This window comes from Hippoglossus stenolepis, chromosome 10 (assembly GCF_022539355.2).
Source record: "Hippoglossus stenolepis isolate QCI-W04-F060 chromosome 10, HSTE1.2, whole genome shotgun sequence".
NCBI lineage: Eukaryota > Metazoa > Chordata > Actinopteri > Pleuronectiformes > Pleuronectidae > Hippoglossus > Hippoglossus stenolepis.
Window position 1 is genome coordinate 13,419,792 of NC_061492.1, and position 26,285 is coordinate 13,446,076.

Genomic DNA, 26,285 nt, shown 5'->3' on the forward strand with positions numbered 1-26,285 from the left:
CTGCGGCGGCAACACTTAGGCTTTCGCTACCAGCAGATTACTGTGCAAAATACTTTCTCCAAGTAGGTGGTAAGATAGAAGATCTGAGGCTCTCACCAGTACAGAAACGCTGTCCCACATAGTGTTGACAATCTCCTCTGCCCTCGGCTATTTAGAGCTTACTGCACCACGGGGAAATACGTGACGTATTTGACCTCAGGTTTTTCAAAAATTTTGCAGGGCTGATAAACTGCATTATAAAAAATGCTGTTTGTTTAAGCTATGGAGAGAGCATGGCTAGTGTGCACCTACAGTTACCGTGGAGTCAACATGTATATGACCTTTGTCTTAGTTCTTAGTGGGTATGTCTGCTCTGAGCTGCAGAGGCCTGAGGTTAGATATAGCTGTTCTATGAAAGGAGAGGTTAGATATAACTGGAGTGGATTCAAATCATTCCCCAGGGGCCTTAAAAAGCCCAGCTGTTAGAGCCACACTGGTACAGACGCCCTCTGACCCAAGACAAGCATTTCTCCTCTAAGCCCCGGGCCACACCCTGCCACAGCAGAGAGATGTCCCTTTGCCCTTGAGACGCTGAACTCCTAAACAACACCTAATAAAACCACCAGACATACACACCCACTCCTACTAGTCCTTACTTGTGAGGCATCCTGGGTAAAAACAGCATCGAAGGCGAATATCTTTGGGACGGCCACCGTGGCAGATCTCCGATGTCCTGAACTGGAGTGCGGCGGGCTGGACGCGGGGTCATAGAGGGTCAGCTGCTTCTTCCTACTGTCCACTTTCAAAAAAGACTGAGACTCGGAGGAGTCCGCCGCCTCCAGAGACGGACAGATACGCATCATCACTTTCACCTGAATTTCAAAAGAGAGAGGGAGAAACAGAAAGTAAAAAAGGGTGGATTAATATGTGTAGACGGACTCAGTGGAGCGATGTAATAATGCATTTTTCTGGTTGAGCACATTAGAGGAAAAAAAATAAATCACATCATACTTAACATCTTTTACTCAAGGAGAAATGCACCATGGGTATTCTGAACATAGGTTAGGATCCAAACTGTGAGCCTGGTTTAGCTTTGTGCATTAACGTCACGTCCACTATGTCAGGGTTGATGGACATCGGAGGTTGCCATGGAAACACTCGGTCTCGCATTGACTTGGCGAACTCAGTGGGTCAACACATTGTATAGTGGTGTCAGCGAGGCGGCAAGGTGCGAGCCGAAAGTCATAGCAGAAAATGGGGGACATTAATGTGTGTGAGGCGCCGTGCTGCGAGGATTATCCCTCGAGTGGGTTGTTTTTCTGGACCAGGTGCAGCTCGCCAGCATGGGAGTGCAGGAGCATATGGCCCCCTCCCTTACTCTCATCCCGCCCACCCACTCACTCTTCCTCCTTCTCCTCTCCGTCCCCCCTCTATTGCTTGAAAACTGGAAACTCGCCCTGTTGCATTCTGGGGCTTGACATTCATGCAGTGGGCTTACAAGTCTTTACACATTCCACAGGTCGGGGTGTAGTTCATCAGGCCCACACTGGAACGCTAACTAGGATGACGGCCTATGTCTCAAGGTGTCGATTGGGCAGCACCTTGACAAGCCTGTTCGTGTCTAACATTATTGCCATGGTTGCAGAGTTGAAGTCATTCAGCCAGTTGTGTACGGCGCCCCCTCCCCACCCCCGTACAAACAACAGCAAATTTCACCGCTACCTGAATCGACCGTGCTGCACTGTGTGTGGTCGGTGTGGGTTCGGCCATATGACACCCCCCCCTTAACAATGACCTTCTTTAGAAATCCTGACGACTCTATATTGCTTTACAATCTGATGGTCAGATATACACCGTCGCTTTTTTTTCCTGCGGAGGCACAGTGGAAACATATCTTTGACTGACAGGAGACGTAAACGGCTCTGAGGATATGTATAGGGGCCTTTGGAGTCCCTGTCAACCCCCTGAGTGTTTAGTGTTACGCTTCGCATTATATCAACGAAACAGTTTCTATATCCTGCAGTGTATATGATAGGGAACTCAATCCCGGACCATTTTCAAACCTCTTGAAAAAGTACCTGTGATGCCTCGCAGGCATTGAAACAAAACCCTTAAAATACAGCTAGCTCCCTTCCCCTTTCTGACAGATGACTGTTTTGCTCAGCTGGGGGACTCTACTGTCTTCACTCCCACACAAAAGGTCCATTCTTCCCCTGACTAGTATATAAATATTGCTACAGATCCAGACTCCCGCACGCTCCGCAGCAGTGCCGCTGGAAATTCTTTTCTTTCAGACGATGAATTCATCTTGGATTCCTGAGGCCAAGTGCAAACTCTCTTTAAACTCCGCAGGGGGCTGTTATCCTGACTGACGTGTGCATATGTTGAGTAAATTACGTTCGCTGTGATATTTAAACTGGGCTCCCACATTCGCGGAGTTCGCCGTCGAGCAGACAGAGGCTACCAGGCGAACTAATGTCTCGGTTTTATTTATGTTGGCAGAGATCAGACACCGGAGGCCGCGGAGGATTGGCTACAGTATTTTCACACCTCCGACTCCGTGCTAATGGCCGCTGTTTCCCTGTCCCCTGATCCCCCACTAAATCCATTAGTGGGGCTTTGGCATTCCTCCATCCACTCAACTGTCAATGCCTGAGGAGACAGGTCCAGGTCAAAAGTGGAGGGGTGGAAGTGACCCACATATGGGTTGATGGAAACAAGACGTTCACTCAAGTCGTGCACAATTGAATAATGTGAATTAATACGAAACAGACACAGGAAAAGCCGAAAACCAAGCAGGCTATGCTGAAAATGTGACTCCACAAGGGAGAGACAAAGAAACAGAGAGTGAACTCAGATGTTTTTTGCTTTCCAATAAGAAAACCTGAAACTCAGGCCTGATCGGTTTGGAACAACATCATAAATCTTGATTCCCCTTTTAAAACCGGCCGATGTGATGCACAGTAAACCTCAGGTGTGGCGACGCTTGTTAATAACAAAGCGTTTTTTTATATGACGTCCGCGTGTCAATGGGAGATTTACAGTATGTGGCAGAATCTCGACAGTCTGGATACCTTGCAACAGAAGCGAGCACTTCCTATCCAGGTGGGATCTAATCTTGTTCGGGGGACTTCTTCTGCTTTATAAATACAGGACGCCGGCTCTGACAAACAATACCCAATAAACCACAAAGGAAGAGCGACGTGTTTATACAGCTTTGTTTAATGACCGTCCTATTGCTGCCAGCCCGACTTTCATCGTCACACACCGTATACCTTAAATGGAATTAAAAATCCTGCTGTTGAGGGGACCGCAGATTTGTGAATTATAGTTCTCGCTGTCTTTCTGGGTTCAGACGGAGGAAGCTGGTCGCACAAACTCGGTGAATTCATGACATTCCAGCAGGCTTATCTGACTGTATCTGTGCGGACTGTACCAGACGACACACTGCCTCTGGGCCAGTGTGCCGCCACTCTGCATTCTCCCCTTCAATAAGGCTCTGTATCTGTGTGTGTGTGTGTGTGTGTGTGTGTGTGTGTGTGTGTGTGTGTGTGTGTGTGTGTGTGTGTGTGTGTGTGTGTGTGTGTGTGTGTGTGTGTGTGTGTGTGTGTGTGTGTGTGTGTGTGCGAGACTAAATGTGAGAAGGGGTTTAGTCACATGTATTCACCATGCTTTATGTGTACTTAACGGGCATTAAAATAATGCATTCAGCCTTGAGTCTTAAGCGTACATGCCGGCTCTCACCTTTCCCATTCCTGGGTTCTCTTTTACTTTGGACACGGCTCGGAGCAGGCATGGCGGGGCGGGGGGCGGCGAGACCTGCAGGATGCCACTGAAGTTGGTGGGGTAGATGGAGGGCTCCTGTGGGTGGAGCAGCGAGGGCTGGTGCTTCTTGCGCTTGGAGGACAGATTCAGCTTCTGAGCTGCCCTGGAAGACAAAGAGAAACATGGAGATTGAAGCCAAACTTAGAAAAAACAACAAGGCCATGTTCATGTATAAACAAATTGCTTTTAGCTCAGGTGTTGTTTCCCGGTGAGGTACACAACCAAGAGCTTAATTGTCTACCATGACATTTTTAAGGGTGTGCAGAAATCACAGGCTGTAACGTAAAGGTCACCGAGCTCCTGTTGGTCTGCCAAAGTAAACAAAGTCAGCAGGAAAGCTACACCACTCCCACTCTTTCTTCACTTTAAATATTCCTTTTCTTCCAACTCCCAACTCAGTTTCCCCTGCAAAGAAGGTAATGATTAAGCCCTTCAACTTCACCTGGAACCAGTTTACTTCTCTCCCACCTCGATATTTTATACAGAAACCACAAATCCATAAGATAAAAATAAATAAATAGGCCTTTCAACTGTCAGGGACCATGTGTAGGCTGTTATAGCAGGAAGGGCAGAGCAAGAGCATGAATTTATCTTGCTCAAACACAAAAAACTGTCACCGACATGACAGGCGAGGGCCGCCGAAGCACGGTCTCCTGGGATATAGTCATGTCCATTTCTGCAAGTACAACTAAGCAATTATGACAGTGTACGTTCCCCCTGTCATTTAAATCAAAGCTGGAGCATGGTACGGTGCATTTGGAGTTTTGATCCTTTACATTAAATGAGGTGGACAGAGAAGCAGGCAGGTGAACCCAGCTCCCTCCTCCACCTTAGTGGAATCTTAATGGACAAATGGCTCTTAGCCCTCTGTAGTAACTGGATCCAGCTCTTTGAGGGTCCTCTAATTAAAATCCACTGTCATCCCGGCCGAGTGTCTCCCAGAGACAGCACTGAGGAGACGTAGATTGGCTACAGGGCCAAAAGAGTCTGGCACATACACACTCCATTCTGTCTAGATTCCTGCAGCTAAAAGGGCAGCACCAATATTTCTGCCTGGCCTGCAGGGAATCGAGCCAGACACAGAGTAGTTCCAGGTATGGCATTGCCCTGGATCAGCTAACACTGCACCTCAGCTGGAAATTCAAGGTCAGTGGAAGAAAGTAATACGCCAAGGACATCCAATGCACTCAAATCTATTTTTTTTTTCGACTCAAGCAGTGGGGATTCAGATAAATGCATTCAAGGCAAAGAGGTGATTGCCAGCATGAAGGAAAATACTGGCACGGGGAGTGAATGAAAATTGCAGGGAGAAATTAAAAGATGAAAAATCTGCAGAGCGAAGGGATTTTACGAGAAGTGAAAGAAGCGAGGCAAATGAGAAAGAGGGAGAGAGCAAATAAAAAGTGCAGACCCATGTGCGTCCTGGTGAGCAGTATTTTCCTAAGAGGTCAGCCGGAGCTCATTAGTCCTGCACCAGGCTCCTCTGGGCAGCACTGGGTGGGCTACAGCCAAAAAGCACAACCCACCCACCCCCTCCTCCCCTCCCAACTCCTCTCCCTGCATCCTGGAATGACAACCCCAGACCCAGCCCCTCCTCTCCTCAGCGGTCCCCTCTCCCAACTGTACGCCCCCTGCAGCGACAGCCCAAGAGCACAATCAGGGAACACACTACCGGCTGATGGAATAATTATTGCAACCAAGGGGGCTACAGGAGAAGGCTCTCCCCGGGGAGCTGCCCATGTGTGATAGCATGCGAGACGGATCGTGTGACGGGGAGGAAGAAAAATGAGATGGAATAGATGAATGTGAGATGGAGGGAAAGAAAAGGGGGGAAACAACACCAGAGTACACGTGGCTGTGTATGTGCGTGTGTGTGTGTGTGTGTGTGTGTGTGTGTGTGTGTGTGTGTGTGTGTGTGTGTGTGTGTGTATGCACATTTATGAGAGGTATCCACGGCACGTTCGTTCAAGATAGATGCGCCCTGTCGCTTCGTCTCCGTCTCACTCGCTCTCTCTCTCTCTCACCCCATTCTGTCTCTTCCTTTTTCCGGCAGAGAGATAAATCAGGCATCAGGTACCAGGAGTCACCATAACACACAGCATACAGAGGGAAGAAGGCGGCACTGTGCCGATTTATAATTGTCTTGACCAGTGAGGAGTGCTCAATACCGAATGCCGCGCTTGTAACCTTGAGATTTTAATTCATGCTGCACAATGGTGCACATGTGTTCTTCAGTGGAAGGTGAGAAAAAAAAAGGGATGGTTTGCTTTTTTCTCACCACAACCACATGTACACAGGGAAATTAATTGCTTGTCACCTTCTCTCCCTCCCTCTTCCCTCCCTCCCTCCTTCTCTCTCCCTCTCCCTGCGTTTCCCGACTACGCGATCAGTCAATGGGAAATAGGCTGCGTGAGGAGAGGCTCAGATTTCTTCGACAACAGCTTGTCCACCTGTTCACTCCCCATCTCCATGCTAATGAAGCTGTTTACTTGCACAACTTAGTCTAAATGCACCGAGGAGGGTGTGTGCACGGAGCCGAGGTTTCTGGTCTGATATCAGTGTTGAGTTTGTGCAAAATATTCTCATGCAGTGTCTGGTGGGAACATGCACCAGTGAGAAAATGCTGCACTGTTGTACTTACAGCTCTTTCCAATCCATTATCTAGTTTATGGTCATAGTCAAAAAAGAGACGACTGATAGAGTTCAACTTTGCGGTCAATGTCTGTGTTGTCACTGTTCTCCATTACTTGCACATTTGATACACTGGCACAGTCGCAGAAAGCGCAGCACAAGGCGGGGCGGCTCGCTAGTTGGGGCACAGGGGTCCTTTTTGCTCCGATCGCAATCATCGAGGTTCCACTTGATTTCACAGACGTTTGTGAGAAGCTGGAGGGGTGGAGGGAGGAGAAGGAGGAGGAGGGGGCGTGGGCGTCATAGTAACGAGAATGGAAGTAGCGCCAGGTGGGGCAGGGTGGAGGTGGGCAGACGGGATGGGTATCCTGCAGGAGAAAAGCAGTAGGACCACAGCGAGAGGGAGGTGTGCAGGTATAGTCCGGAGAGCTTCTCAGGAGGAGGCGGATGAGAGGAGGCGAGGATGAGAAAGAGAATCTCCTCCGTTCAAAGCACCTCCAACTCTTTCCATCCCTCGTCACCGGCAAAAGTTCAGCGTCAGTTCAGAGACGCAAAAACCCTGCAACAGCTTCCTCTCCAAGCTTCTCACCGCTTCTTTCACAATCCATTCATCCCACAGGCTGCACGGTTTTCCTCTCATTCGGTTAATCCACTGTGGTGTGTCTGCTGTTGAATGGCTGCAGGTCCTGATGTCCAGGTCCTTCCCAGAGTCTGTGCTGCTCACAGGCAGACGGAGGGCGGGGGGGAGAGAGAATCAACACGCCTGGCTAGCCTGGAAAATTTCCTTGGGTGGCTAAGAATGAGGAGAATTCCTACTCCGGTTCCGCCTCTCGGTCCCTCTCCTGCTATCGGTGAAATGCTGGCAGCTGTCCTGCCGTGTTTCTCCCTCTCTCTCCTCTCTCCTCTCTCTCCCTCTCCCTGCCTCGCTCTCTCTCTGACTCCCTCACACACACATGCACACACACACATGCTCACACACACACACACAGACTCCCTCCTCTCCCTCTCTCTCTTTCTTTCCACAGCCCAGCCCCTTTTCCCTCTGACTGCCAGACGAGGTGTCAGCGCTCGATTGCTGGCTGCTCGCGGCGCAATTTGCAAGTATTCTCTTTCTCTCTCAACCCACATGCACACACACACACACACACACACACACACACACACACACACACACACACACGCACACACACACACACACACACTCTGTCTCAAACCCCAGCACACACACATGTGCACCCCACCACACGTCACATGAATACTTAATGCACACAGGAGCCCTCTCTTCTTTTAGGGTCCCACACTTCAAACAGATTTGGTTAGTATGCATATACAGTGCATGCATGTATGAGTGTGTGAGTGTGTGTGTGTGTGTGTGTGTGTGTGTATACACTTGTGCACATTTGTGTTTTCTTTAGCCATTGTTAAAGGATGTAATTAGCCAAATGAATGAGAGTGTTATTAATCATAAGGAGTGACACACAGATAAGGAAGGATATACTTAAGAGCAGAAAGATGGATTGCCTGAATGAGCGATGCTTGGACTCAATTGGGAAGCTGTGAGAGATTTAAAAAAAAAAAAGAGTGTGAGCGAGAGTAATGAGAGGGCACACAATGAACAGATGACATGTTAGAAAGGCAGATTTATGCCGGCCAGCGAGACAGAGTGCAGTCAGTCAATGGTCAAGGGTAAAAAAAGGGGAATGAAAGCATGTGAGTGGGCGAGCACCGGGGTGAGAGTACCCTGTATTCCCTGGGCTGCCAATTTACCAGTAAGCCCTCTCAGCCCCCGACCAGCCAGTCTTGTTTGAAAGGCTTCGGCGTTGGCTGCAGAGTGCCTCCTACAACACGTCTGCAGACAGAGTGGGTGTGAGACTTGCCAGATGAAAGTGCATTCAGCACAAGCGCACAGCTCTCTCTCTCTCTCTGCCTCTCTCCCTCTGACATAGTGCCCCGTATATGAACCCTGCTGGATTAAATGTAGAGTTAAAAAAACAACAACAACCCTGCACTAAAATAAAAAGCCATAGAGCTGCTGATCTATTTGAAGTTGCAGAGTAAGAAGATACGTGGCATAACCTTTATCTTCCTCCTTGCCACAGCGAGCTCACCTCTGCCTTTGTGCAGCGCGTCTAAATTAATTTGCCTTAGGTGGCGATTTTCAGGAGCAAGAAGCTTGACCACGGAATCCCTTTGAATCATGGCTGGCAGTAGTCAATGAAAAGGAGACAATACTAATGTGGACATTGGTCACCCTAACAGTGTGACTGCTCATTGGTCTTATGCCTACTGCAAGTGTTATACATCAAAATGAAGTAATAACAGAGGACAGCCACAGTTGGAACTGTCCTGATAGCCTTTCAGCTCCATCACTGTCTCCTTATGAACAGACCGCAGAGACAGATAATGACTGTAATATATATAAATGAGCCGCAGCAAGACAGATGTAAAATCATGGACCGGTTAGAATAAAAGGTTTTCCCGGCGCTTTTGTTCGAGAGAGGACGTCCAGGATTTGTCCTCACATTCGGAGGGAGGGACAGTGAAGGAGTGGAGAGAGTGGAGGAGGTCAATGACTGGAGGACAGAGAGCGTGGAGAAGCTTTTGCCTACTGCTTTCAGAGCTCCACTTGGGCCTCCTGTCAATAATGGCTCCGGCCCTCTATTCAAGCTTTGTCAAATTAACAAAAGAAATTCCTCTGGCCCCAGAGAATCATTAGCTGGTGCACCAATTAGCTTGTTTGTGTAAATTTGTCCCCGGCTACACCTCTTTAGGTAGCTTCTTCCTGTGGCTAATTACCATGTTGGCCACATTTACTATCCTTGACATTTCCTTTCTGTGATTCTCCTTTTTTCTTCTTCTCTGCGGACAAGATAAGGATGCCCTGTCCATTCAAGCAGGAATCAGATCACCGGCTCTGATATCACACTGCTCCACAGCGAGTCTTCCCTCACGCTGTTGCTGATTAGCAGGCCGGCGTCGCTCCTCATGAATGGAGGTGGGAATACTGGGCTCCAGCCAGCCTCGACACCATGCAGTGATAATGACTACAACAACAATGAGTCGGGCTCGCTCGCTCGCTGCTGGAGACATTCAAAATTTATCCTGAGCACAGTAGTGAAGGCATGTGAGATCTTTTTTCAAGGATATACAGTGTGTGCATGGAGCCGTGCTGTTGTTGTTGAGCACTAGAGAGACTGTCAAGCCCAAAATGCCATACCAGCAGATGGTGATGATTGATTGGGCAGGATGTGTGTTGGCCTATCAGGTGAGGTGCTATGTTTTTGAGTCAAAGGCTAATCAATAGGAAACCTCCCCAGAGCTAAAATCAGTACACACTGTCTTATTGATGGGCTGCCCTTGACACGATCAAACAGCCCTCTGCCCCTAAGGTGTGGGGGGATAACATAAATCCTCCAACTGAGCTTAACTCGAGAAGAAATACAGACTTAGATCGGTTAAAGTAAGAGAAGCAGGCTAATGGTCGGACTCCACTGAGCAGATTGACGTCACTTCCTGTTTTTTTGGGGGGGGGCAAATTTGGGGTTGGATTAACACAAATCTTCATTTTCAACGCCGGCCTCGATGGCTGCGTGCCCAGGTCACTCGCGGTCCGACCCAGCCGCCACCAAGCCTCACTGGTGATTAAGCGACCATGACATCAGCCCCTCACACACACACACACACACACACACACACACACACACACACACACACACACACACACACACACACACACACACACACACACACACACACACACACACACACACACGTCCATATCATGCACACACAGAGAAGAGGGGATGATGTCATACTCTGCCAACCAGCCCTGGCAGCAAGAAGGCCCACCCCAGACAAGATTTACTAGCAAGGTCAGGATGCTGATCATTAAGTATGAGACAAATGCCCGCACGCCATAAAACCCTCCTTCTCCGAGTCGACCACAGTAGCTATATCTCAGAGGGACTGTTTGCTGTGGTTGTCAGCATCCCTCAGATGTATGGCCTTTCATGTATAAATATATGCATTGCCCCAACACTAAAAGCCGAAGGGGTCACGTAGGGTGGGCTCTTAAAATAACCAAGGAAATAAGCAGATTCAGGTGACCTGACGCACAGCATTAGGCACATGGGGACAATAACTGAGGAACAGGCTGTCAAATGCATGAAAAAGTGGATCCGGGCCTCCTGTGTGGCGCTGAGGATTAGTCTGGTAATGAGTCTGTCTCCTTTCCAGAGTCTCCCTGCAATCAAGGGACCACTGGTATAAACATTCATTTAGTTTCTCTCACTTCCTCTTGTTTATTCTAAATCACTCAAAACAACTAATGCCTGAGGCCGCATCCCGACATATAAAGGCTTTCTTTTGAAAACGCATCAACTCTGGTACGGAAAACGCCTGACGTCCACACTGCTCCGGAGTTTTAGAGCCTCTAAAACGGAGAAGCTTAGAAACAATGATGTGGAAACATTGCTCATTCACATGACCCTTTTCCTGAAGAATACAAGCAGCATCAGGGAAGAACACAGTGTAACGAAACATGGACAGTCAATTAAAAGCATTATTGTTGTCTTTGCTCACAGCTGTTGTGCAGTTGGATTCTGTTTACACCTGCACACGCATGTCCAGTATATGTGAATGGTCATGTGATGTGAGGGCCTGTTAATATGGAGGCAAATTTGTTGTGTGGACGGAGATAGTTTTAGATTGAAAATGTAATTGTGACAAAATTTTACTTTACAGAAGCTACTAACAAAATCCTCCACCAGGAGACGGAGGAACAGACACTTCCCTCTGTGCAGTCTGGTTATCTCATCAACAAAAACCCTGATCTTTCCAGTTATTCCCCCAAAAAATTGTGTTTCCTCTTTCCTTCGGCAGCACAGGATACATTAAAATGGAGGAGAGAACTAACAGGCTTATCTGGCTGTCTGAATCTTATCAATCGAAAGCTCTGAAGCTCTGAAGCCTTCACCTGCATGGAAGCCAGCCCGCTTGCTCGGCTGTTTTAATGACAGTCTGAAGGAAGACCCTCTCTCGTGTCAGTTTACACAGCGGCAGTTTACAAGAAGTGGCCAAACACCTCCAGGCTAGGATTTGCACGCATTCTATAAATCCTCAGAAATAGATAAATGGATCCTCAGCTAAACCAGACAGCAATGAATGTGATGTCCAGTTAGCTGAGCAATATCTCACTTGGCACGTTCCAAACACATTAAACCAAGGCCTTTTAGAAAAGCTCTTTGTTTCCATAAGGTGTTCGACAAGTCTTTTGTTCCTGTAGTGTCTGGCCTTGGACACAGAATACCAAATGGGGCATCATTTGTGTGCGCTGACTGCTGACAACCCAAGGCTGCACACACATCTCCTCTGCACCAATCCCTGGCAAATTAGGTTAGGCCAAATCCAATCATGTCACATCTCTGAATACAATGTGAGAAGAGAAGATTCCAGACAAAAACCGATACGAAACTAACTTGTCTTAGTCATGTCATGAATGTGGATTCAAAGAGCTCATCTGCCGCTTCAGTAATAATCCCTGTCCATACTAACACACCTGAAAAGGTATATCATGTGACCATTCACTTACACTGGGCGTGCTGGTGCAAACAGGAAGCAGATAATCTGCTCTACACTTAGTTGCTCACTTGCAGCAAATACTTTGAATGAGAAACAAATATGGTGAAAAGTAACCTTGAACCGACAAGGTGGAACTGCTGGTGTTTACAGCGTTTTGATTTGCCGCAGGTCATGGAGTTGTGACTGATAAGAACCACTCTGGATGTGATTACGGGGGACTGCGTCATGATTTCCAAACAATGAGTTTTCAAACTAAAACGGGGCCAGCAGTGCTTCCAAACTTCTCCACTGGAGAGAAAATAAAACATAATGTGGATGTTGCCCAACTCTTCTGAATCATGTGGACTGAGGTGGACAACGAGGGGTTAGTGCATCCTCTGGAGAATAGCTTGAATAACGGCAGGTCGTTTCAAAAACAGGAAGAAAGTACAAGTAGGGAACAGGGAAAAGGGCAGTGCAGAGGTAAAGCTGGAGGTGAAAAAGATTAGAAATTAGAGATGAATGAGATGGAATAGGAGGAAGAATCTCCAACAAGTAGAAAATGCAGGTGAGTCAGAAAGACAGAGGCGGTGAGAGAGGGAGCGGCAGGGTGAGAGTCCTCTCTTCGATCAGCAACTCTGGCTCTGTGCCAGTGAAGCGCTGTCCACGAGGAGGTAAATCATTTTCTGCATGAGAAAGAAACAGGGGGGAAAAAAGACTGTTGGGGCCGCTCTGCCACGGCCAGCTTGAAGTTGCTTCATTCCCAAAGATGGGAATCCCCAGTCGGCCAAGAATGAATGGAACAGTTGGCGCAAAAAAGAAAAAAACTCATCAATATTCAAGGAAACCTGGTTTGTTGCGACAGTACATCAGGGAAAGCAACAGTGGATTCAAGCACTGGCTTGTATCAACACAGAGGTAAAATTAACTTCTTTGTTCGTTTTATTCTGCCTATCAAGGGAACTACGTTAGGCAGGTTTATCTTCTGTGCTTCTGGACGTCGCGTCGAGAAGAACAGACTCGTGACTTCCCAGAGGACTCTGCAGAGAAGGTGCTGTGTGTCTATGCCGGTTAACCCCTTAATGATGGAGGAGGGATTATTTCTGGCAGGGAAATGATCCACAGTGGGTGACAAACCCTTCTTGTGGTAAAACTGCCTTCCGGTGTTTTCTGTTTTTTTAAAGACCTACCCATAAAGCTTTGCGGTTCCAGACTCCCCCTGCGTCCCAGTCACCCTCTGTGAAAGACCACAAAGCTCTCTTGCCAAGTTAGGGGCTTAGGGAGGGCTTCAGACAATAAAGGAAGGACATTTAGGGTAAAAGTTAAGGGCTATAATTCTATTTACAGTTCACTTTATTGTTCTTCCTAGCATTCATGATCACATCATGCTAATATGCCTTTAACTAGCAAGAACATTAAGTCATGTGGTGTTGAACAAAGCACAGGGCTTTAGCTCCGCAGGACCCATTTATCAGTAAATGAGATAAAGGGGCCAATTTAAGGCCCCTTGAGGAAAGAGCTGGACATACCTGCAATGAGAATCAAAAGGTCCTCAAAGGAAAATCTCTAGCAATTGTCTCTAACTCGTTTACAGGAGACTTCCTGAAAACTGCAGCGTTAGAAGCGAGACGGGGGGGGGGAAACGTTCAGCTATTACGTCAAAATTGGTCCAGGCAGCAAAAAAGAAAAAAAAGTCCTGGAAGAAAATTCACTTTTTCAGCTGATGGGTGACAGATGATAATGAAGACATGTTTTCCTCCTGCTCTGCAGACTCCCCACCTCTGGCACTGCTGACAAAGATTAACAGCTGCTTTCATCTCTTCCAGTGTTTTTTTCACTCTGCTCCTCAGACACGGCTCCAGGTATTTCTGCTGCGCTCCTCTTCGAGGCTGTGGAGAATCTGGAATAACTTCAGACTCTCGAATACACATGTTGAACTCCGATTCACCCGCAATCCCACCCACACGTTCCCTTGAAAAACCTCAGGAAATTCTGTTCGGGGGCCTGCCGAGACAGCATCGCTGCCGACTGACTGAGTGACGTTTCCTGTCTCGGTAATCGTTTCGGCTCACAGTTGGCTATTAGACATAGAAGAGACAGATAACAGCCAATATTAACACAGGATGTCTCTGCGATCAGGTAAAATATCATCTAAGATTAAAACATAACGCCCTATGAGAACGGAGGATAACTTCAGGGCATGATGAGTGTGGGAGAGACAGACAGAGGGGTGAAAGCCAGCATACTTCTGCTCCACTTCTCTGCTTCATTAATCATTTGCTGCCAGGGTAAGACACCTAGCGATTATTTATTTGCACTTCTCCACACAGAGGCTATCACAACACACAGGCCCGCAGGCTGCTGAGAACATTTGGGCGTGATTAATCAGTGGGCCGTCCGGAGAGACAGAACACAGGGGGAGGGGAGATTCAACACGTGTTTCCTAATCTTTCATCTATATTCAAGTCAATAGGCATACCCGCAAAAAACTAGAGGGGGTCCGAGTCAGGTGGGATGAGCTGTGCTGTCGGCGAGGTGGCCATGATATCAGCTGTAGGAGCGCTGGATGAAGTGATCATTTGGATCGGGCGAATCAATAAACACATCACGGATTTATATAGGAAGAATACTGACGTGAACACACGTGGGGGAAATGTGTCCCTGAGAACCGCTGCTAAGACGCTAGTGACTACAACCACATTATTCGAGCTAAGCAGTTTATCCTGTATCACACTCTCGTAAAGTCAACCACAGAAATACACACTGCAACGCTCGCTGGGCCACATAGAGCGTATGGGGATAATGGGATTTTTAGCACGCCGCAGCTGGCTTTCACGTGCTGGGTCGTGAACCGATTACAGGCTATAATCCGCTCCATTCAAGACGACGTTGCACGCAGAAAGCAGAAACACAGGGGAGATAAATCCTCCTTGCTGCTTTTAGTTTGATACAGCAGTTTTCTTTTTTTCACGTGTCCTGCACAAGCTGCTGGCTTGTTTCGTTTGTAATTGGACGAGAGGAAGTCAAGGGCATAATGAAACTCTTAATCTCTCCTAACTCTCCACTAAGAAGAACACTGTGGTGCAAATATCATGTGGAATACGTAGAAACAAGAATACTGTATTTATTGCACCGTGAAGCCAAAGGTTATTCTTGAAACAAATAAATGGAAAACAACTAAACTCTGCTACGGACACGCCTGGCGTCCACAGTGTTTAAGAGCCAAGGGGTTTTAGTTTAAAAACTCCTGGGCTACGTTTTAGAGATGTTTAGAAACAATGACGCAGACACCCAACACTGTGTGCTGATTGGGTCTTTTTGGTCATGACGTAGCCTTCGCTGATTCATCAGAATCGTATCACATGACCCTTCTGGAAGAAAACAACCAGCATTAGCCCTTTAGTGTAGATCGCAACATGGATAATCATTTACAAGCGTTGCTGCCATTTTTGTTTTGGGCTTCTGTGAAGTTACATTCTGCTCTTTACAGTAATACACTGTTTACATTCAGAGGAGATGACCTATTATTGAAGCAGTTCTGTCTAAACCGACACGTGCATGCCCAGTGTACGTGAGTGGTAACGTGATATGTGTTTTCAGGGGTATTAGTGACGACAGGGATTAAAACTGATATGGAGCCATTACGCTCGTGTGGACAGAGATTGTTTTCAAACAATGACGTAGTAGTATGGATGTATCCATAGTGTGTTTCCCGTATAAGCTACATTTCAAAACAGATTATGAAAAGAAAGTGTGTTTTCAGGGTGGAATTGTTCAGCTCCTGAAGCTGAGGGTGATGAGGTAAACACTACAGCACCTGCCCTGACAATGGCCTTATCCTCAGTGGTAATCTAAACTCCATCCGCAGAAAGCTGGGCCCTTCTTATTAACTTACAGAACCATGGGGGTTCTGTAATGTTTCCTGAAGAAATAAAGCATGAGCGTTTGGGGAAATCAACCTAATGACAGTGATTAGGCAGCTATTAGTTATGTTGAATAGAAAAGGCCGTGGCTGAGGAGCAGCGACGTCTGAGAAGCTCCACCAGGAGCCGCCTTTGTTTCTCCAGATTGTTCGGCATAAAGGCAGCTCATGGGAGCACGGGCCACAGGCTCTATTCTACATCTGCGCACAATAGGTCATAAAATTCTTTAACGCATATATTCCCCGCCACCAGCTATTGCGATTCCGCTGCAATCTTACACTGCGTCTCGACCACTGTGCAGAAGTCACTGCGGTTGTAATGGCAAAGATAATAGAGTCCATTTGCATGACTTTCACTGAGGGGCACTAAAGAGGTTTAGATGGCATCCCTCGGCCCCCACAGGCATGATGTATAATATCCATTCAACAGGCTAGAGGTTAGAGGATTTGCAGAGTCGTGCATGATAACTAAACACTAATGTACTGATCATCGAGCCCTGTGGGGGCTCTGAGTCGTTATACAGTGGAATGAGGAATTCTCTACGTGGGCAGGCAAACAGAGTTAGAGAAGGATTGACCTCTCCTGCCCACACGCAAATATTCTCACACAGACTGGCTTCTTTGATCGTCCCTGCCGACACGGTGAAAGAAAAAGGAAGCTCTATGTTCGGGGACAAGCCGAAAGGACAGAGGTCGGTGCTCCACATCCTCTTATTTCTCCATGTGTGAAAGGAATATGTCAGAACTGCGATGGCTATGCTTTCCCCCCTCTCCCCTTAGGGCTTAGTGCACGTGGACCCAGGGTGAGTGCACAGGATTGAGTCAGCACTTCGGCTCTTTGTTTGTCAGTCACCCCTCCACTGCCCCCCTGCAGGCTATGTGAGTGGGCCAGACAGACTTCCTGACTCAGGGATTCATTTGGGGGAACAGGGGAAAAGGGGGAATGGGTTATGCCTCGTGCAGGCATGCGACAAACCCTCAGCTTCTCTTTTACCCCCATCACTAGAGCTGTTTTACCATTCATGATGAGCGACTCTACACTGTGTGTCACAATGCTTATCATCACCCTGGAGCTGCAGGGTTATGCATGTGATCATATGCTGTAGGGAAAAGACTGTCACCCAGAAAAAGGAGATCATGTGAAAAGTAACACACAGAATCCAAATCCGAATTTTCAATGTAGTGTTCAGTTGAGCCGTAACCGATTCTTTTTCTGTTGTCTGATCAAATATCAGCATTTCATAAACATATCAGTATCTGTGTTTATGTTCACTGATATGCAAACTTTATTTAACATTATTTTGTATTATTAATTTATCAGGATGTGAAGACAATTTCAACAAATAATATTTTTTAAAAGTCTTTCAGACACAAATTGTCATCTTTAATTCAAGTTCAATATATTTGGTTGTATTTGTGTTTCCTTTTCATTTATAGTGATGTATGATAAAGTTTAGGGTTAAACTAGAAAAATATCAGGACACAATTAAATCTCTTTGTCATAAGGGTTTGATAATGACATCTTAAGAAAAGTATTTTATATGTTATGCGTAAATATTGGCAGATTTATCAGTATCAGAAATGTTTATTCTATAATATCGGTATCAGCATCAGCCCTCAAAAAATCCATCTTGGTCAGGCTCCAGTGTTCTGTAAATATACTCCTGTGCGGCATGTTATATATATATATGAGTCACTCAGGCTGCCGGAACACTGCCTGTCCGTGCCAGTTTTCGATGCAGTAAAGATTAAATCTGTATCTTCCAATCAGAAAACAATGATGTCTGTTACCTGAGAATCATGGAGGCTTGTGAGTCAGAGAGAGGCGACCTGTAAGAGGGAGGATGAGAGGATACAGGATGGTAGCGGCATGCACCTCTCTGCTGTAGATGCCGGAGGCTGCAAGGCCAGACTGAATCTCCATCAACATCTCAGCCTTGACGGAGCCTGACGGAGCCTTGGATAGATTCTCACACCTGGGTTTATCTACCGGCTGCAGCAGACGCCGTCAAGGCCTCAGCTGGAGCTGCTGCAGAGTCGACCACTGCACAGAGGCAGCCATTAGTCCCATCAGCCTGATTATGGCAGGAATATAGCAGCTGGTGTTTTATCCAACAGCAAACAAAGACAAATAACACAGAGCAGCTCAACCATCCCGACTACCACCCACTCAATTCTTCTGATGAGCCATTCACTGCCCCTGGGCATTTGTTGCTCAGATTCAACAGATTGATATGAATCAATTTCGTTTGTCAGGCTCTGGAGGTGGAGGTAGCATTAACATTTCAGCTCCCCTGTGGTGGTCTCCCTCAAAATGGAGCCAGTGTTTCTGCACTTTGTTTCCTGCCCTGCTACACATTCTGCTCAGACTCTCACTCGGTGGAGGAATCCATCTCCAGCAAAAACCATTACCCTCTCACCTCCGGGGAGCAGACAGTCCGAACCCGGACTGCAGAGAACCGCGCGTCCCACAGAGCGGAAAAGAGAGAGTGACACAGAAACAAGAAAAAGCAAAAGGAAAAAGCAATAGACATCAGAGCTCACCGTGCAGAATCAAAAAAAACAACCCAGACGTGCATTTTGCTACACAAACACGCACACACGCAGAGTATCACACATCCAAGTGAGGTCAGAGTTGCTTGTGTGCAGCATAGCAACTTACTTGACTCCCATGGTAGTGAATGCGATATTCTTCTCCACAGGCGCAGACCTCCTGCTCTGCCCGATGCTGTCAGAATGGAGCATCAGCCCGAGCGCTCCCTCGGAATGACAACATCTACAAGCCCATACGTCCCGCTCAGCCACCGTCCCGCTCTGTATCTTTATCCCCCTGACATGTGGGCCAGATCCAGAGTGCTCAGTGAGACCACTCTGCTCCACATAATCTGCCCGCCCTATTAGTCAGCGACGAAGATCCCTCCTGTCAATCACGGCGCAGCCAACCAAACGCAGGTCTGTCCTGCTATGTCGGCCTCAAGGCTCAACCCACGGACCACCCCTATCATGGAAGAAGCTTTAAGTTGTCCTTTACAAACAAACTCTGACACATGATTTAACTTGAATGGTGCAGAGTACAGCTCATACCTCCACCAATCCAACAATCCCTTAAATTCAATCAGGCTGCACCACATTTCACACACTCATACATATGCTTAAAAAAAAGGTCTATTTCACAAAATCCTGGATCCCAGAAAGTTGATGTGTTCCACCAAATTTCATGGAAATCCTTTGATCTGTTTGTGTGTAATCTTGCTTATAAACAAACATATGAACCAACTGACAGAGGTGGAAACCTCATCTCTTCCGGCGGAGGTAACAATGGGCTTCTGAACGTCATCCAACATGTTATTCAGAATGAACAAGCAGCTTGGGCTCCTGCAGCGCTTCCACGTTCCAACACGCCGGACTCAGCACTGAAAAGATGCTTTTCCCTCCCTCTGACTAAATTATAGTCCAGTGGACGAGAGAGGGTTATTTCAACATCCTGCTTCCCAATCTCCAAAATCAGTCGCATTTTATTTCCACAAGCTAATGACTTGTTTCTATGGTTACTCAGCGCAGCCCGGGGGATAAAGGGCAGTGTTGCTCACACAAAGGCCGGAGAGCCTCGACTGAACGGCCCTGTAGCCGCGGCCGCAATTACAGGAGGATTCCTTCTGCACAATCACAGTCATTACTGCGCAAACACTCACCTGGGCAGCAGCTGCGGGGCGGACGATGAGCGACCCATAAAACCACTTCCTCCTGACACTCCTTCAGGGCCGCATTCCAGCAAACAGCTGTCCGCCCTGTCCCTGCAAACGGCCCGGCCCGCCCGCCTGTGTGCCACCTCTTAAGTCTTTAATGTCCCCGAATCCTTCCACTAACTTGTTGAGTCTGCAAAGTCTTTTTGTAGCACTCTATTCATTACCTGCCCATATCTTTAGAGAGAGTAAATCATCCCCCTCTGGTGTGTGATTAGTGTGAGGTTGCAAAGCGAAAAAATGAACTGCACGCCCCCCCGGCTCTAAACAAACACAAACAAGGGACCAACAATAGGCCGGTGGAAAATGTCTAATGCAGAAGTGAGCAGGAGAAGACCTCAAGCTGAGCAGTGGACTCGTCTGAGAAACATCACAGAAGCGACGAGCAATAAACACACCGTCACAATCAGCAGGTGTTAATGGAACAGAGTGATGGGCAGAGGGGTCTGCAGGGCGCCAGTCAGACACAGCGCCGAGCCCCTGCAGCGAGCTGCGCCTGCTTTCATTGCACAACGCTGTGTCAATACACTAATCATATGCTCTGTCACAAGGCAATCAGTGCTTAACATGCTAGTCAGCTGAACACATGGCTCTAAATTCATTAGCCCCACCCCCAGTATTGCACTGGTGTCCACACTTAATGATATGCGCACATGCACACACACACACACACTATCCGGTCGCAGTTTGACCCTTGACACTTCCTGTCTCCTTGCGACTGTATAGTCACTCTAATTATCAATGGGTCATTACTGAACCCCCCCCCCCATCATCATCGTCATCTCTGTTTCAGGCGACTTTACACAATCAGCAGACGCAGGAAGCAGCAGAGAGGAAAAAGAAAATAAAAAGATAAATTCAACTTCATGTGATCTTTTTTTTTTCTATTTTCTGAAAACAGAGGCATCACATGATGAGATTCATGGTCTCTGCATTTTCATGGCGAATCGCTCCAGGCAACAACAAAGAGACTAGCAGCACTTAAGAGTCTCACATTTAGACACACAGCCTCGCAGCGATCGGGGTTAACAGTATCTTATAATCATGCAAAACCACTAAGTAATTTGTTCCCTTGAATTAATAACTAGCACCTTCAAATTAATAATTGTCTCTCCCCAATTAAAATGAGCCCAGACAAATTACTTCAACAATCTCCGAAGGTTAAATAAGTTTCAAGGATGCATTTAAAGGTCCGGTGTGTAGGATTTAAAGGGATCTAAAAATCAGAAATGAAATATATATATATATATAGATAATTATGTTTTCATTAGTGTATAATCACCTAAAAAGACTCAATGAGAGTGGAGTCCGCCACGCTGCATCTTCATTTTCCTACATAACCCAGAATGGACAAACACTGGCTTTAACGAGGAGCTTTTTTCTTACATTACCTGAAGGGCACATTGTCGGTTTGCCTCCACACTAAAGCCCCTTTTTTACTGATCGCAAAACCCAGTTACACCCACTAACATCTGGCTTTTGTCTGCAATGGGAATGGATGCAATCAACATTTACCTCTGTGTTTAAAAAAAACTAAACAAGTATACCCACTAATTTTGGTGTAAAAAAAAAGGTATTGGAGAGGGAGGGGATGAGGGAAAAGGGTTTTCAGCTGATCGCACTCTGCAACTTCACCTCTAGAAGTCAGTACACCCCACACACTGGTTCTGTAACAGCTAAAACATAGTTCAATCTACAGTATATTGAAGTTAACGCATGGAATAATCTGAGGGAAATAATTAGTAATTTGCTGCCATCAACACAAACAAACTCTTCGTATAATTGTTTAAAGGAATAAAAAAAAAGAAAATGCTTGATTAAGTAGTTTATAGTCACAAATAATTAATCTTATAGGATCCACGTTATTGATCTGTGCACAGGACCTGTCTTAAATGTGTCTCTGACCTGCTGAGCTCTGCGGTTACCTCATCGACATTTCTGCTAAAATGATTTTTCAACTCACTACACATCTTTAATGAAACAAATTAAATGCTTTTCTAAGCAGTTGAATGCTTGACTTATTTTCCCATGAAAAATTAAACAATGAGTGGCTTTTGTTCATCACCCTCTTCCCTTTCTCTCAGCAGCAAACTAGAGAGAGCAGCTCGACTCGGGCTAATTGTGTTCTAATTAAAATTTCATCTCTGAGTGGAACGGTGTTAGTGAATGTCAGACAAGTGTCTGTGGAGCCTTCTCCACCCTAGTGGGGTAGAAAGTGCTGTTTGGTTATTCTGCTCTTACATCCTGGGCTCTCAGGATTTACACATGCATACCGCTAATTGTATCTTTGGAGAACAAAAAGGAATACTAATCAGATAAGAGTTTTCAATCAAGTCGAAAACACGGAGAACGCTAATTTCAACACTTAATTTTTTTCAACCGGGGCGCTACCCGAGCAGAGAGAAAACATGAGAATCTGTTGATTGATTCGTCGTTGTTGTTTTTTTTTTACTTTAGAAGTTAAATTTCAATCAGCAGTGATACACAAACTAATGAAACAAACACAAGAATATGAGGACTGTGGTGATGATGATGATGTTCATGTTGCAGACGACAGCTGCAAAGGGTCAGGAAGTTGGTGGGTTATAAATCAAGCACAGTGCATCTCCACCACCTTTATTTCAATGCTGTGCGAAGCTGGCCCTGTCATCGCTGTGTTTCTCTGGGCCAAGTCAAACACCACATTCCTGGCAGCAAATTATCTTCGGGATGAAATCAAAAGGTGGGACACGTTACTGCACTTCCACGTACACCCCCCTCTGCCCCACCACGACCTGCTGCAAGGAAAAAACAAGTCCGCCTCACTCTTTTTCCCCTGATTGGCCCGCACTGTGTGGCTAGACACAGCTCTTTATAAGCTACTCTTTTTGAGCTCGGGTCCAAAGAAAACACAAAAACCAATAAATCAGTGTCAAGAATTAACCCCCGTCTAGCAGAGCGCCACACCTTGGTGTTATTCAGACCCACGGCTCTTGGGACGGGAAGCGAGATGCACAGGAAGTTGCATATTTAGTGGAATGTCAATTACCTTCTTTAAGCGGGGGGTTTATTTTTCTTTAACCAACGATAAGGTAGAACTGTTAATGACAGTGTTTACACCTTTTTACCTTCACCGGTGGAAGTTGAGTCATTGGAAGCTAATGCGGGTGACTGTGTCATTGTTTCTAAATGTCTCTGTTTTTGCTCATCCCTGCTATAATGCAGCCCAGGATTCTACAAACTAAAACAGGACCAGCAGGGTTTCTAAACTGCTGCACTTTGGGGCTCGAAATCTCTGGAGCAGTGTGGACGGCAGGCGTAATCATAGGAACAAACGAAAACACGAGAACCAATAAATCAGTGTCAGGAATCAACCCTGTCGAGCAGAGGGCCGCACCTTGGTGTTATTCAGACCCACCTCTCTTGTGACGGGAAACGAGATACATGGGAAGTTGCATATTTAGTGGAATGTCCCACAGCCAAAGGAGATGGACCCAAGCACTCATTTACTCTGACCTTGTGGAAGCTGGCAAGACAAACTCCATTTGGGGGCTGCTCGGAGAGAAAAAAAACCTAAGCTCCACAGTGATCCCCCATGGGCTTCCTGTCACACTCTACAAGTCCCTTCACCTCCCGCGGTGCGGAGCTTCAATGGCCCCATGCATCATTCTCAGTCAGCTTCACTTTCGCCAACATTCATTATGGCGTAGGACTCCTCAAAGAGAGAAGAGGCAGGGAATGTATGCACTGACCGGCCTGCCAGGGAATCTATCAATGACAATGCAGCACATTGCACCAGCCGTCCACCCGCCTGGAGAGGGTGAAGTATTCTCCGGGGCAACAACAACACCAGAGCCAAGCAGCGCTGGAAAAAAAGAACCCTGAGAAACACCGGAGACAAAATGGTTCCACCAACAGAATGAGAAGCCCCGCTCTGCAGCTGCAGGAGGTTCGAAACGTGCAGCTGGAAAATCGGGAGTTTGAAGTTGAAGAAGCAAAACAAAGAGGAAAAATAACTAAACATGAAATACCTCAGGACAATACGCAGCTTTAACCTAAGCCCCTTTTCAGACACTCCCTCCTCTCATTGAATTATGTAATTCTATTATCCATTCATGGGCACTGGTGCCTGTAACCAAAGGTTCATTTAGTTCCATGATGGTGTGTATCCCAAGGCGTGCTAGAATTCAACCATGGCAAGAACAACATGTCCATGGAATAGGTGCCCCACATGGATGTTAACACCGTGAGCCATGACCTTCTGCAGACATCTGAAGGCATGTCTGTACACACCTCCTCTCCAGCTCTCTTCATGTACTGTACACACACACACACACACACACACACACACACACACACACACACACACACACACACACACACACACACACACACACACACACACACACACACACACTGAAGCTTGAATGCACGCAGGTGTGTATGCATACAAGCTCACATAAACACTAAACACTTCATTTACCACCACAACAGCTCAATCTTATCTCTCTATGCTTTGACAGACTCAGCCATGGTGTGATTTGACAGGACGGAGGCGGGGGGGGGAGGGGGAAGGAGGTGCTTACCTAATGAAGAAGGAGGCTGCTGTAGATGAGGAGGGGGAGGCAGAGGCGGAGGTAACGGTGACGGCTGAGGGGAGTCCCGGTTGGCTGGAGCTCCCCAGTCGGCAGGGCGTCAGGGTGCTGCTGCTGCTACTGGTGGTGGTGGTGGTCATGTTGGTGACCGGGGCCTCTGACGCTGTGACGACCATGACTGGATCCCCCGTCAAACCCGGGGCCTGTTGACACACAGATACAGAGATAAGACCACGACCAACACTTACAGGCTTTATCACTCCTGCCCACCTTCCTTCCGCCCCATTTACTTCCCCTCAGCCACAGATGGACGGGCAGATGCTGCAGCCAGCTCCGGTGAGCGGGAGTCAGCAGTATCCACAGCAGAGAGCTCCCCACAGAACAGCGAGGACCGCCGCACCATTCATTGATTCTGGCAACACTCTCCAGCCTGATCTGGTTATGGCCTACTGTAATTAAGTGATAACCCACATTTAATTAGTAATTAAATCAGCGGCGTTTTACTTCACTCTGCTCCCGATTATACATATACCTCCATGACTAATTTGGCAGTTTACTCAACGGGAATGAGGGACGTGTCGTCTCGCATGTCAAATCGAAACTATCTACTTGCAGTTTTCAAAAGGGAGAAACAATTGACAGTCGACGTGAGAGGTATTCATAAGAAAGCTTACATGTTTATTAGGTATTGGAGTTGTGGTTGCATGGCGCACCCTGCTCTGGAAGCTTGGTAATTGAAGAGGAGTAAAATAAGGTGAGATGCTTTCGCTCCAGCCCCAGGGCTTTGGTAAGTCATGACAAAGCTACACTGGGTATATCACCTCTATCTCTACATATTTATTACATATGTGCTGCAGCAGGTCATAAAGAAGCTAAATCAGTTTCATCAATGTCCAAGACTTAAGATTGAGAAAGACAAAAAAAGTATTAACCAGATTTCTAAAGGCTTTAAAGGCAATTTAACATTTGAATATGGAAGAAGAAAAAATATAAATAAGATATTTTGCTCTTTGCATCTACTGCAACAGATAAGCACTGGCATTATGTGTTCTATGATATTGACATCATGATAACAGCTGATAACAGTTGCACTAATGTATGAAAAACATATATAAAGATAATTATGCAGGTGATAAAGATTGGCTGCATCCATGCTAATAAGTTTAAGTTTTAAAACTAAAATAATATCTGTCCACATAATCAATGCATGGGCCGATGTAAACAAGCACAGATTGTCAACTCTGCAGCCGGTTGCTTAGTTACAGAAAATACTAACGAACGAAAAACAATGATGAAAACCAAGATGAGGGGTTTCTTTTCTTGAAAGGACGATAAGGTGGAAAAAGTTTTGCCTTGACCGCTGGAATTGGAGTCATGCCCAGTCAGGAGGTGAATGCGGGGGACTGCATCATCGCGTACAAGGAGTTTTCAAACAGGTCCAGCTGCGTTCTAAAGCTTCTCACTTTTATGGCCGCGAAACTCCAGAGTAGTGTGGATGGCAGGCGTAAACGTAGCAACAAACTAAAACCTGTCAGTGAGGATGTAGTCTAAGTTTAGTATCAGTATGGAACAGGCTTAATGCAGAGCAACAGATACATAGTCCGGACAAAAATAGAGCCCATTCATACACTAACCCCTCCGGCCCTCTGTTTCTGTTATGTTCGCTGGACAAAGGACCATCTCAGCTCAGCCTGAGCACTGGAGCCGGCACTGGGTTACTGATTGCTCACGGTGCGGCACAAGGAGCGGAGCACAGAGCTGATTACATGAGCCACAAGCAAACTCCGAGACTACACTTCAGCTGGAGTCGCCACACTGACAAAAGGTTAATCCCGAGCGGAGCCGCTAGTTTATCCTGCAGGACGGTGATCAATAGCAGCTGACAGGAAGGAGTGCTTTGGGTTTTCAGCATTCGATATTAAATAAATAAAAGGTCAGGGTTTTCCTTAAAAAACATTTACAACACTGGCACATGAGCGTTTTCAGCAATCAGCAACAACCTTGAATTGAGCACACACACACGCCATTCCGGCCTTAGTGCCATTTCACTTG

The 26,285-nt window shown here is 46.7% G+C and overlaps 1 protein-coding gene across 2 annotated transcripts in view; it reads right to left on the minus strand.

Moving 5' to 3' along the window:
- The window catches only part of kif26ab (kinesin family member 26Ab), a 71,709-nt gene that overhangs the window by 12,692 nt on the left and 32,732 nt on the right, over positions 1–26,285 (minus strand). The window contains exons 4-6 of one of the 2 annotated variants that reach the window (XM_047341748.1): positions 24,225–24,436; positions 3,724–3,907; positions 636–851 (exon numbers count right to left, since the gene is read on the minus strand). In XM_047341748.1, the coding sequence (XP_047197704.1) occupies positions 636–851; positions 3,724–3,907; positions 24,225–24,436 (612 nt within the window). Of the gene's footprint in view, positions 1–635; positions 852–3,723; positions 3,908–6,445; positions 7,408–24,224; positions 24,437–26,285 lie in introns of those variants that run through there. The other variant, XM_047341749.1, reaches the window with a different exon arrangement.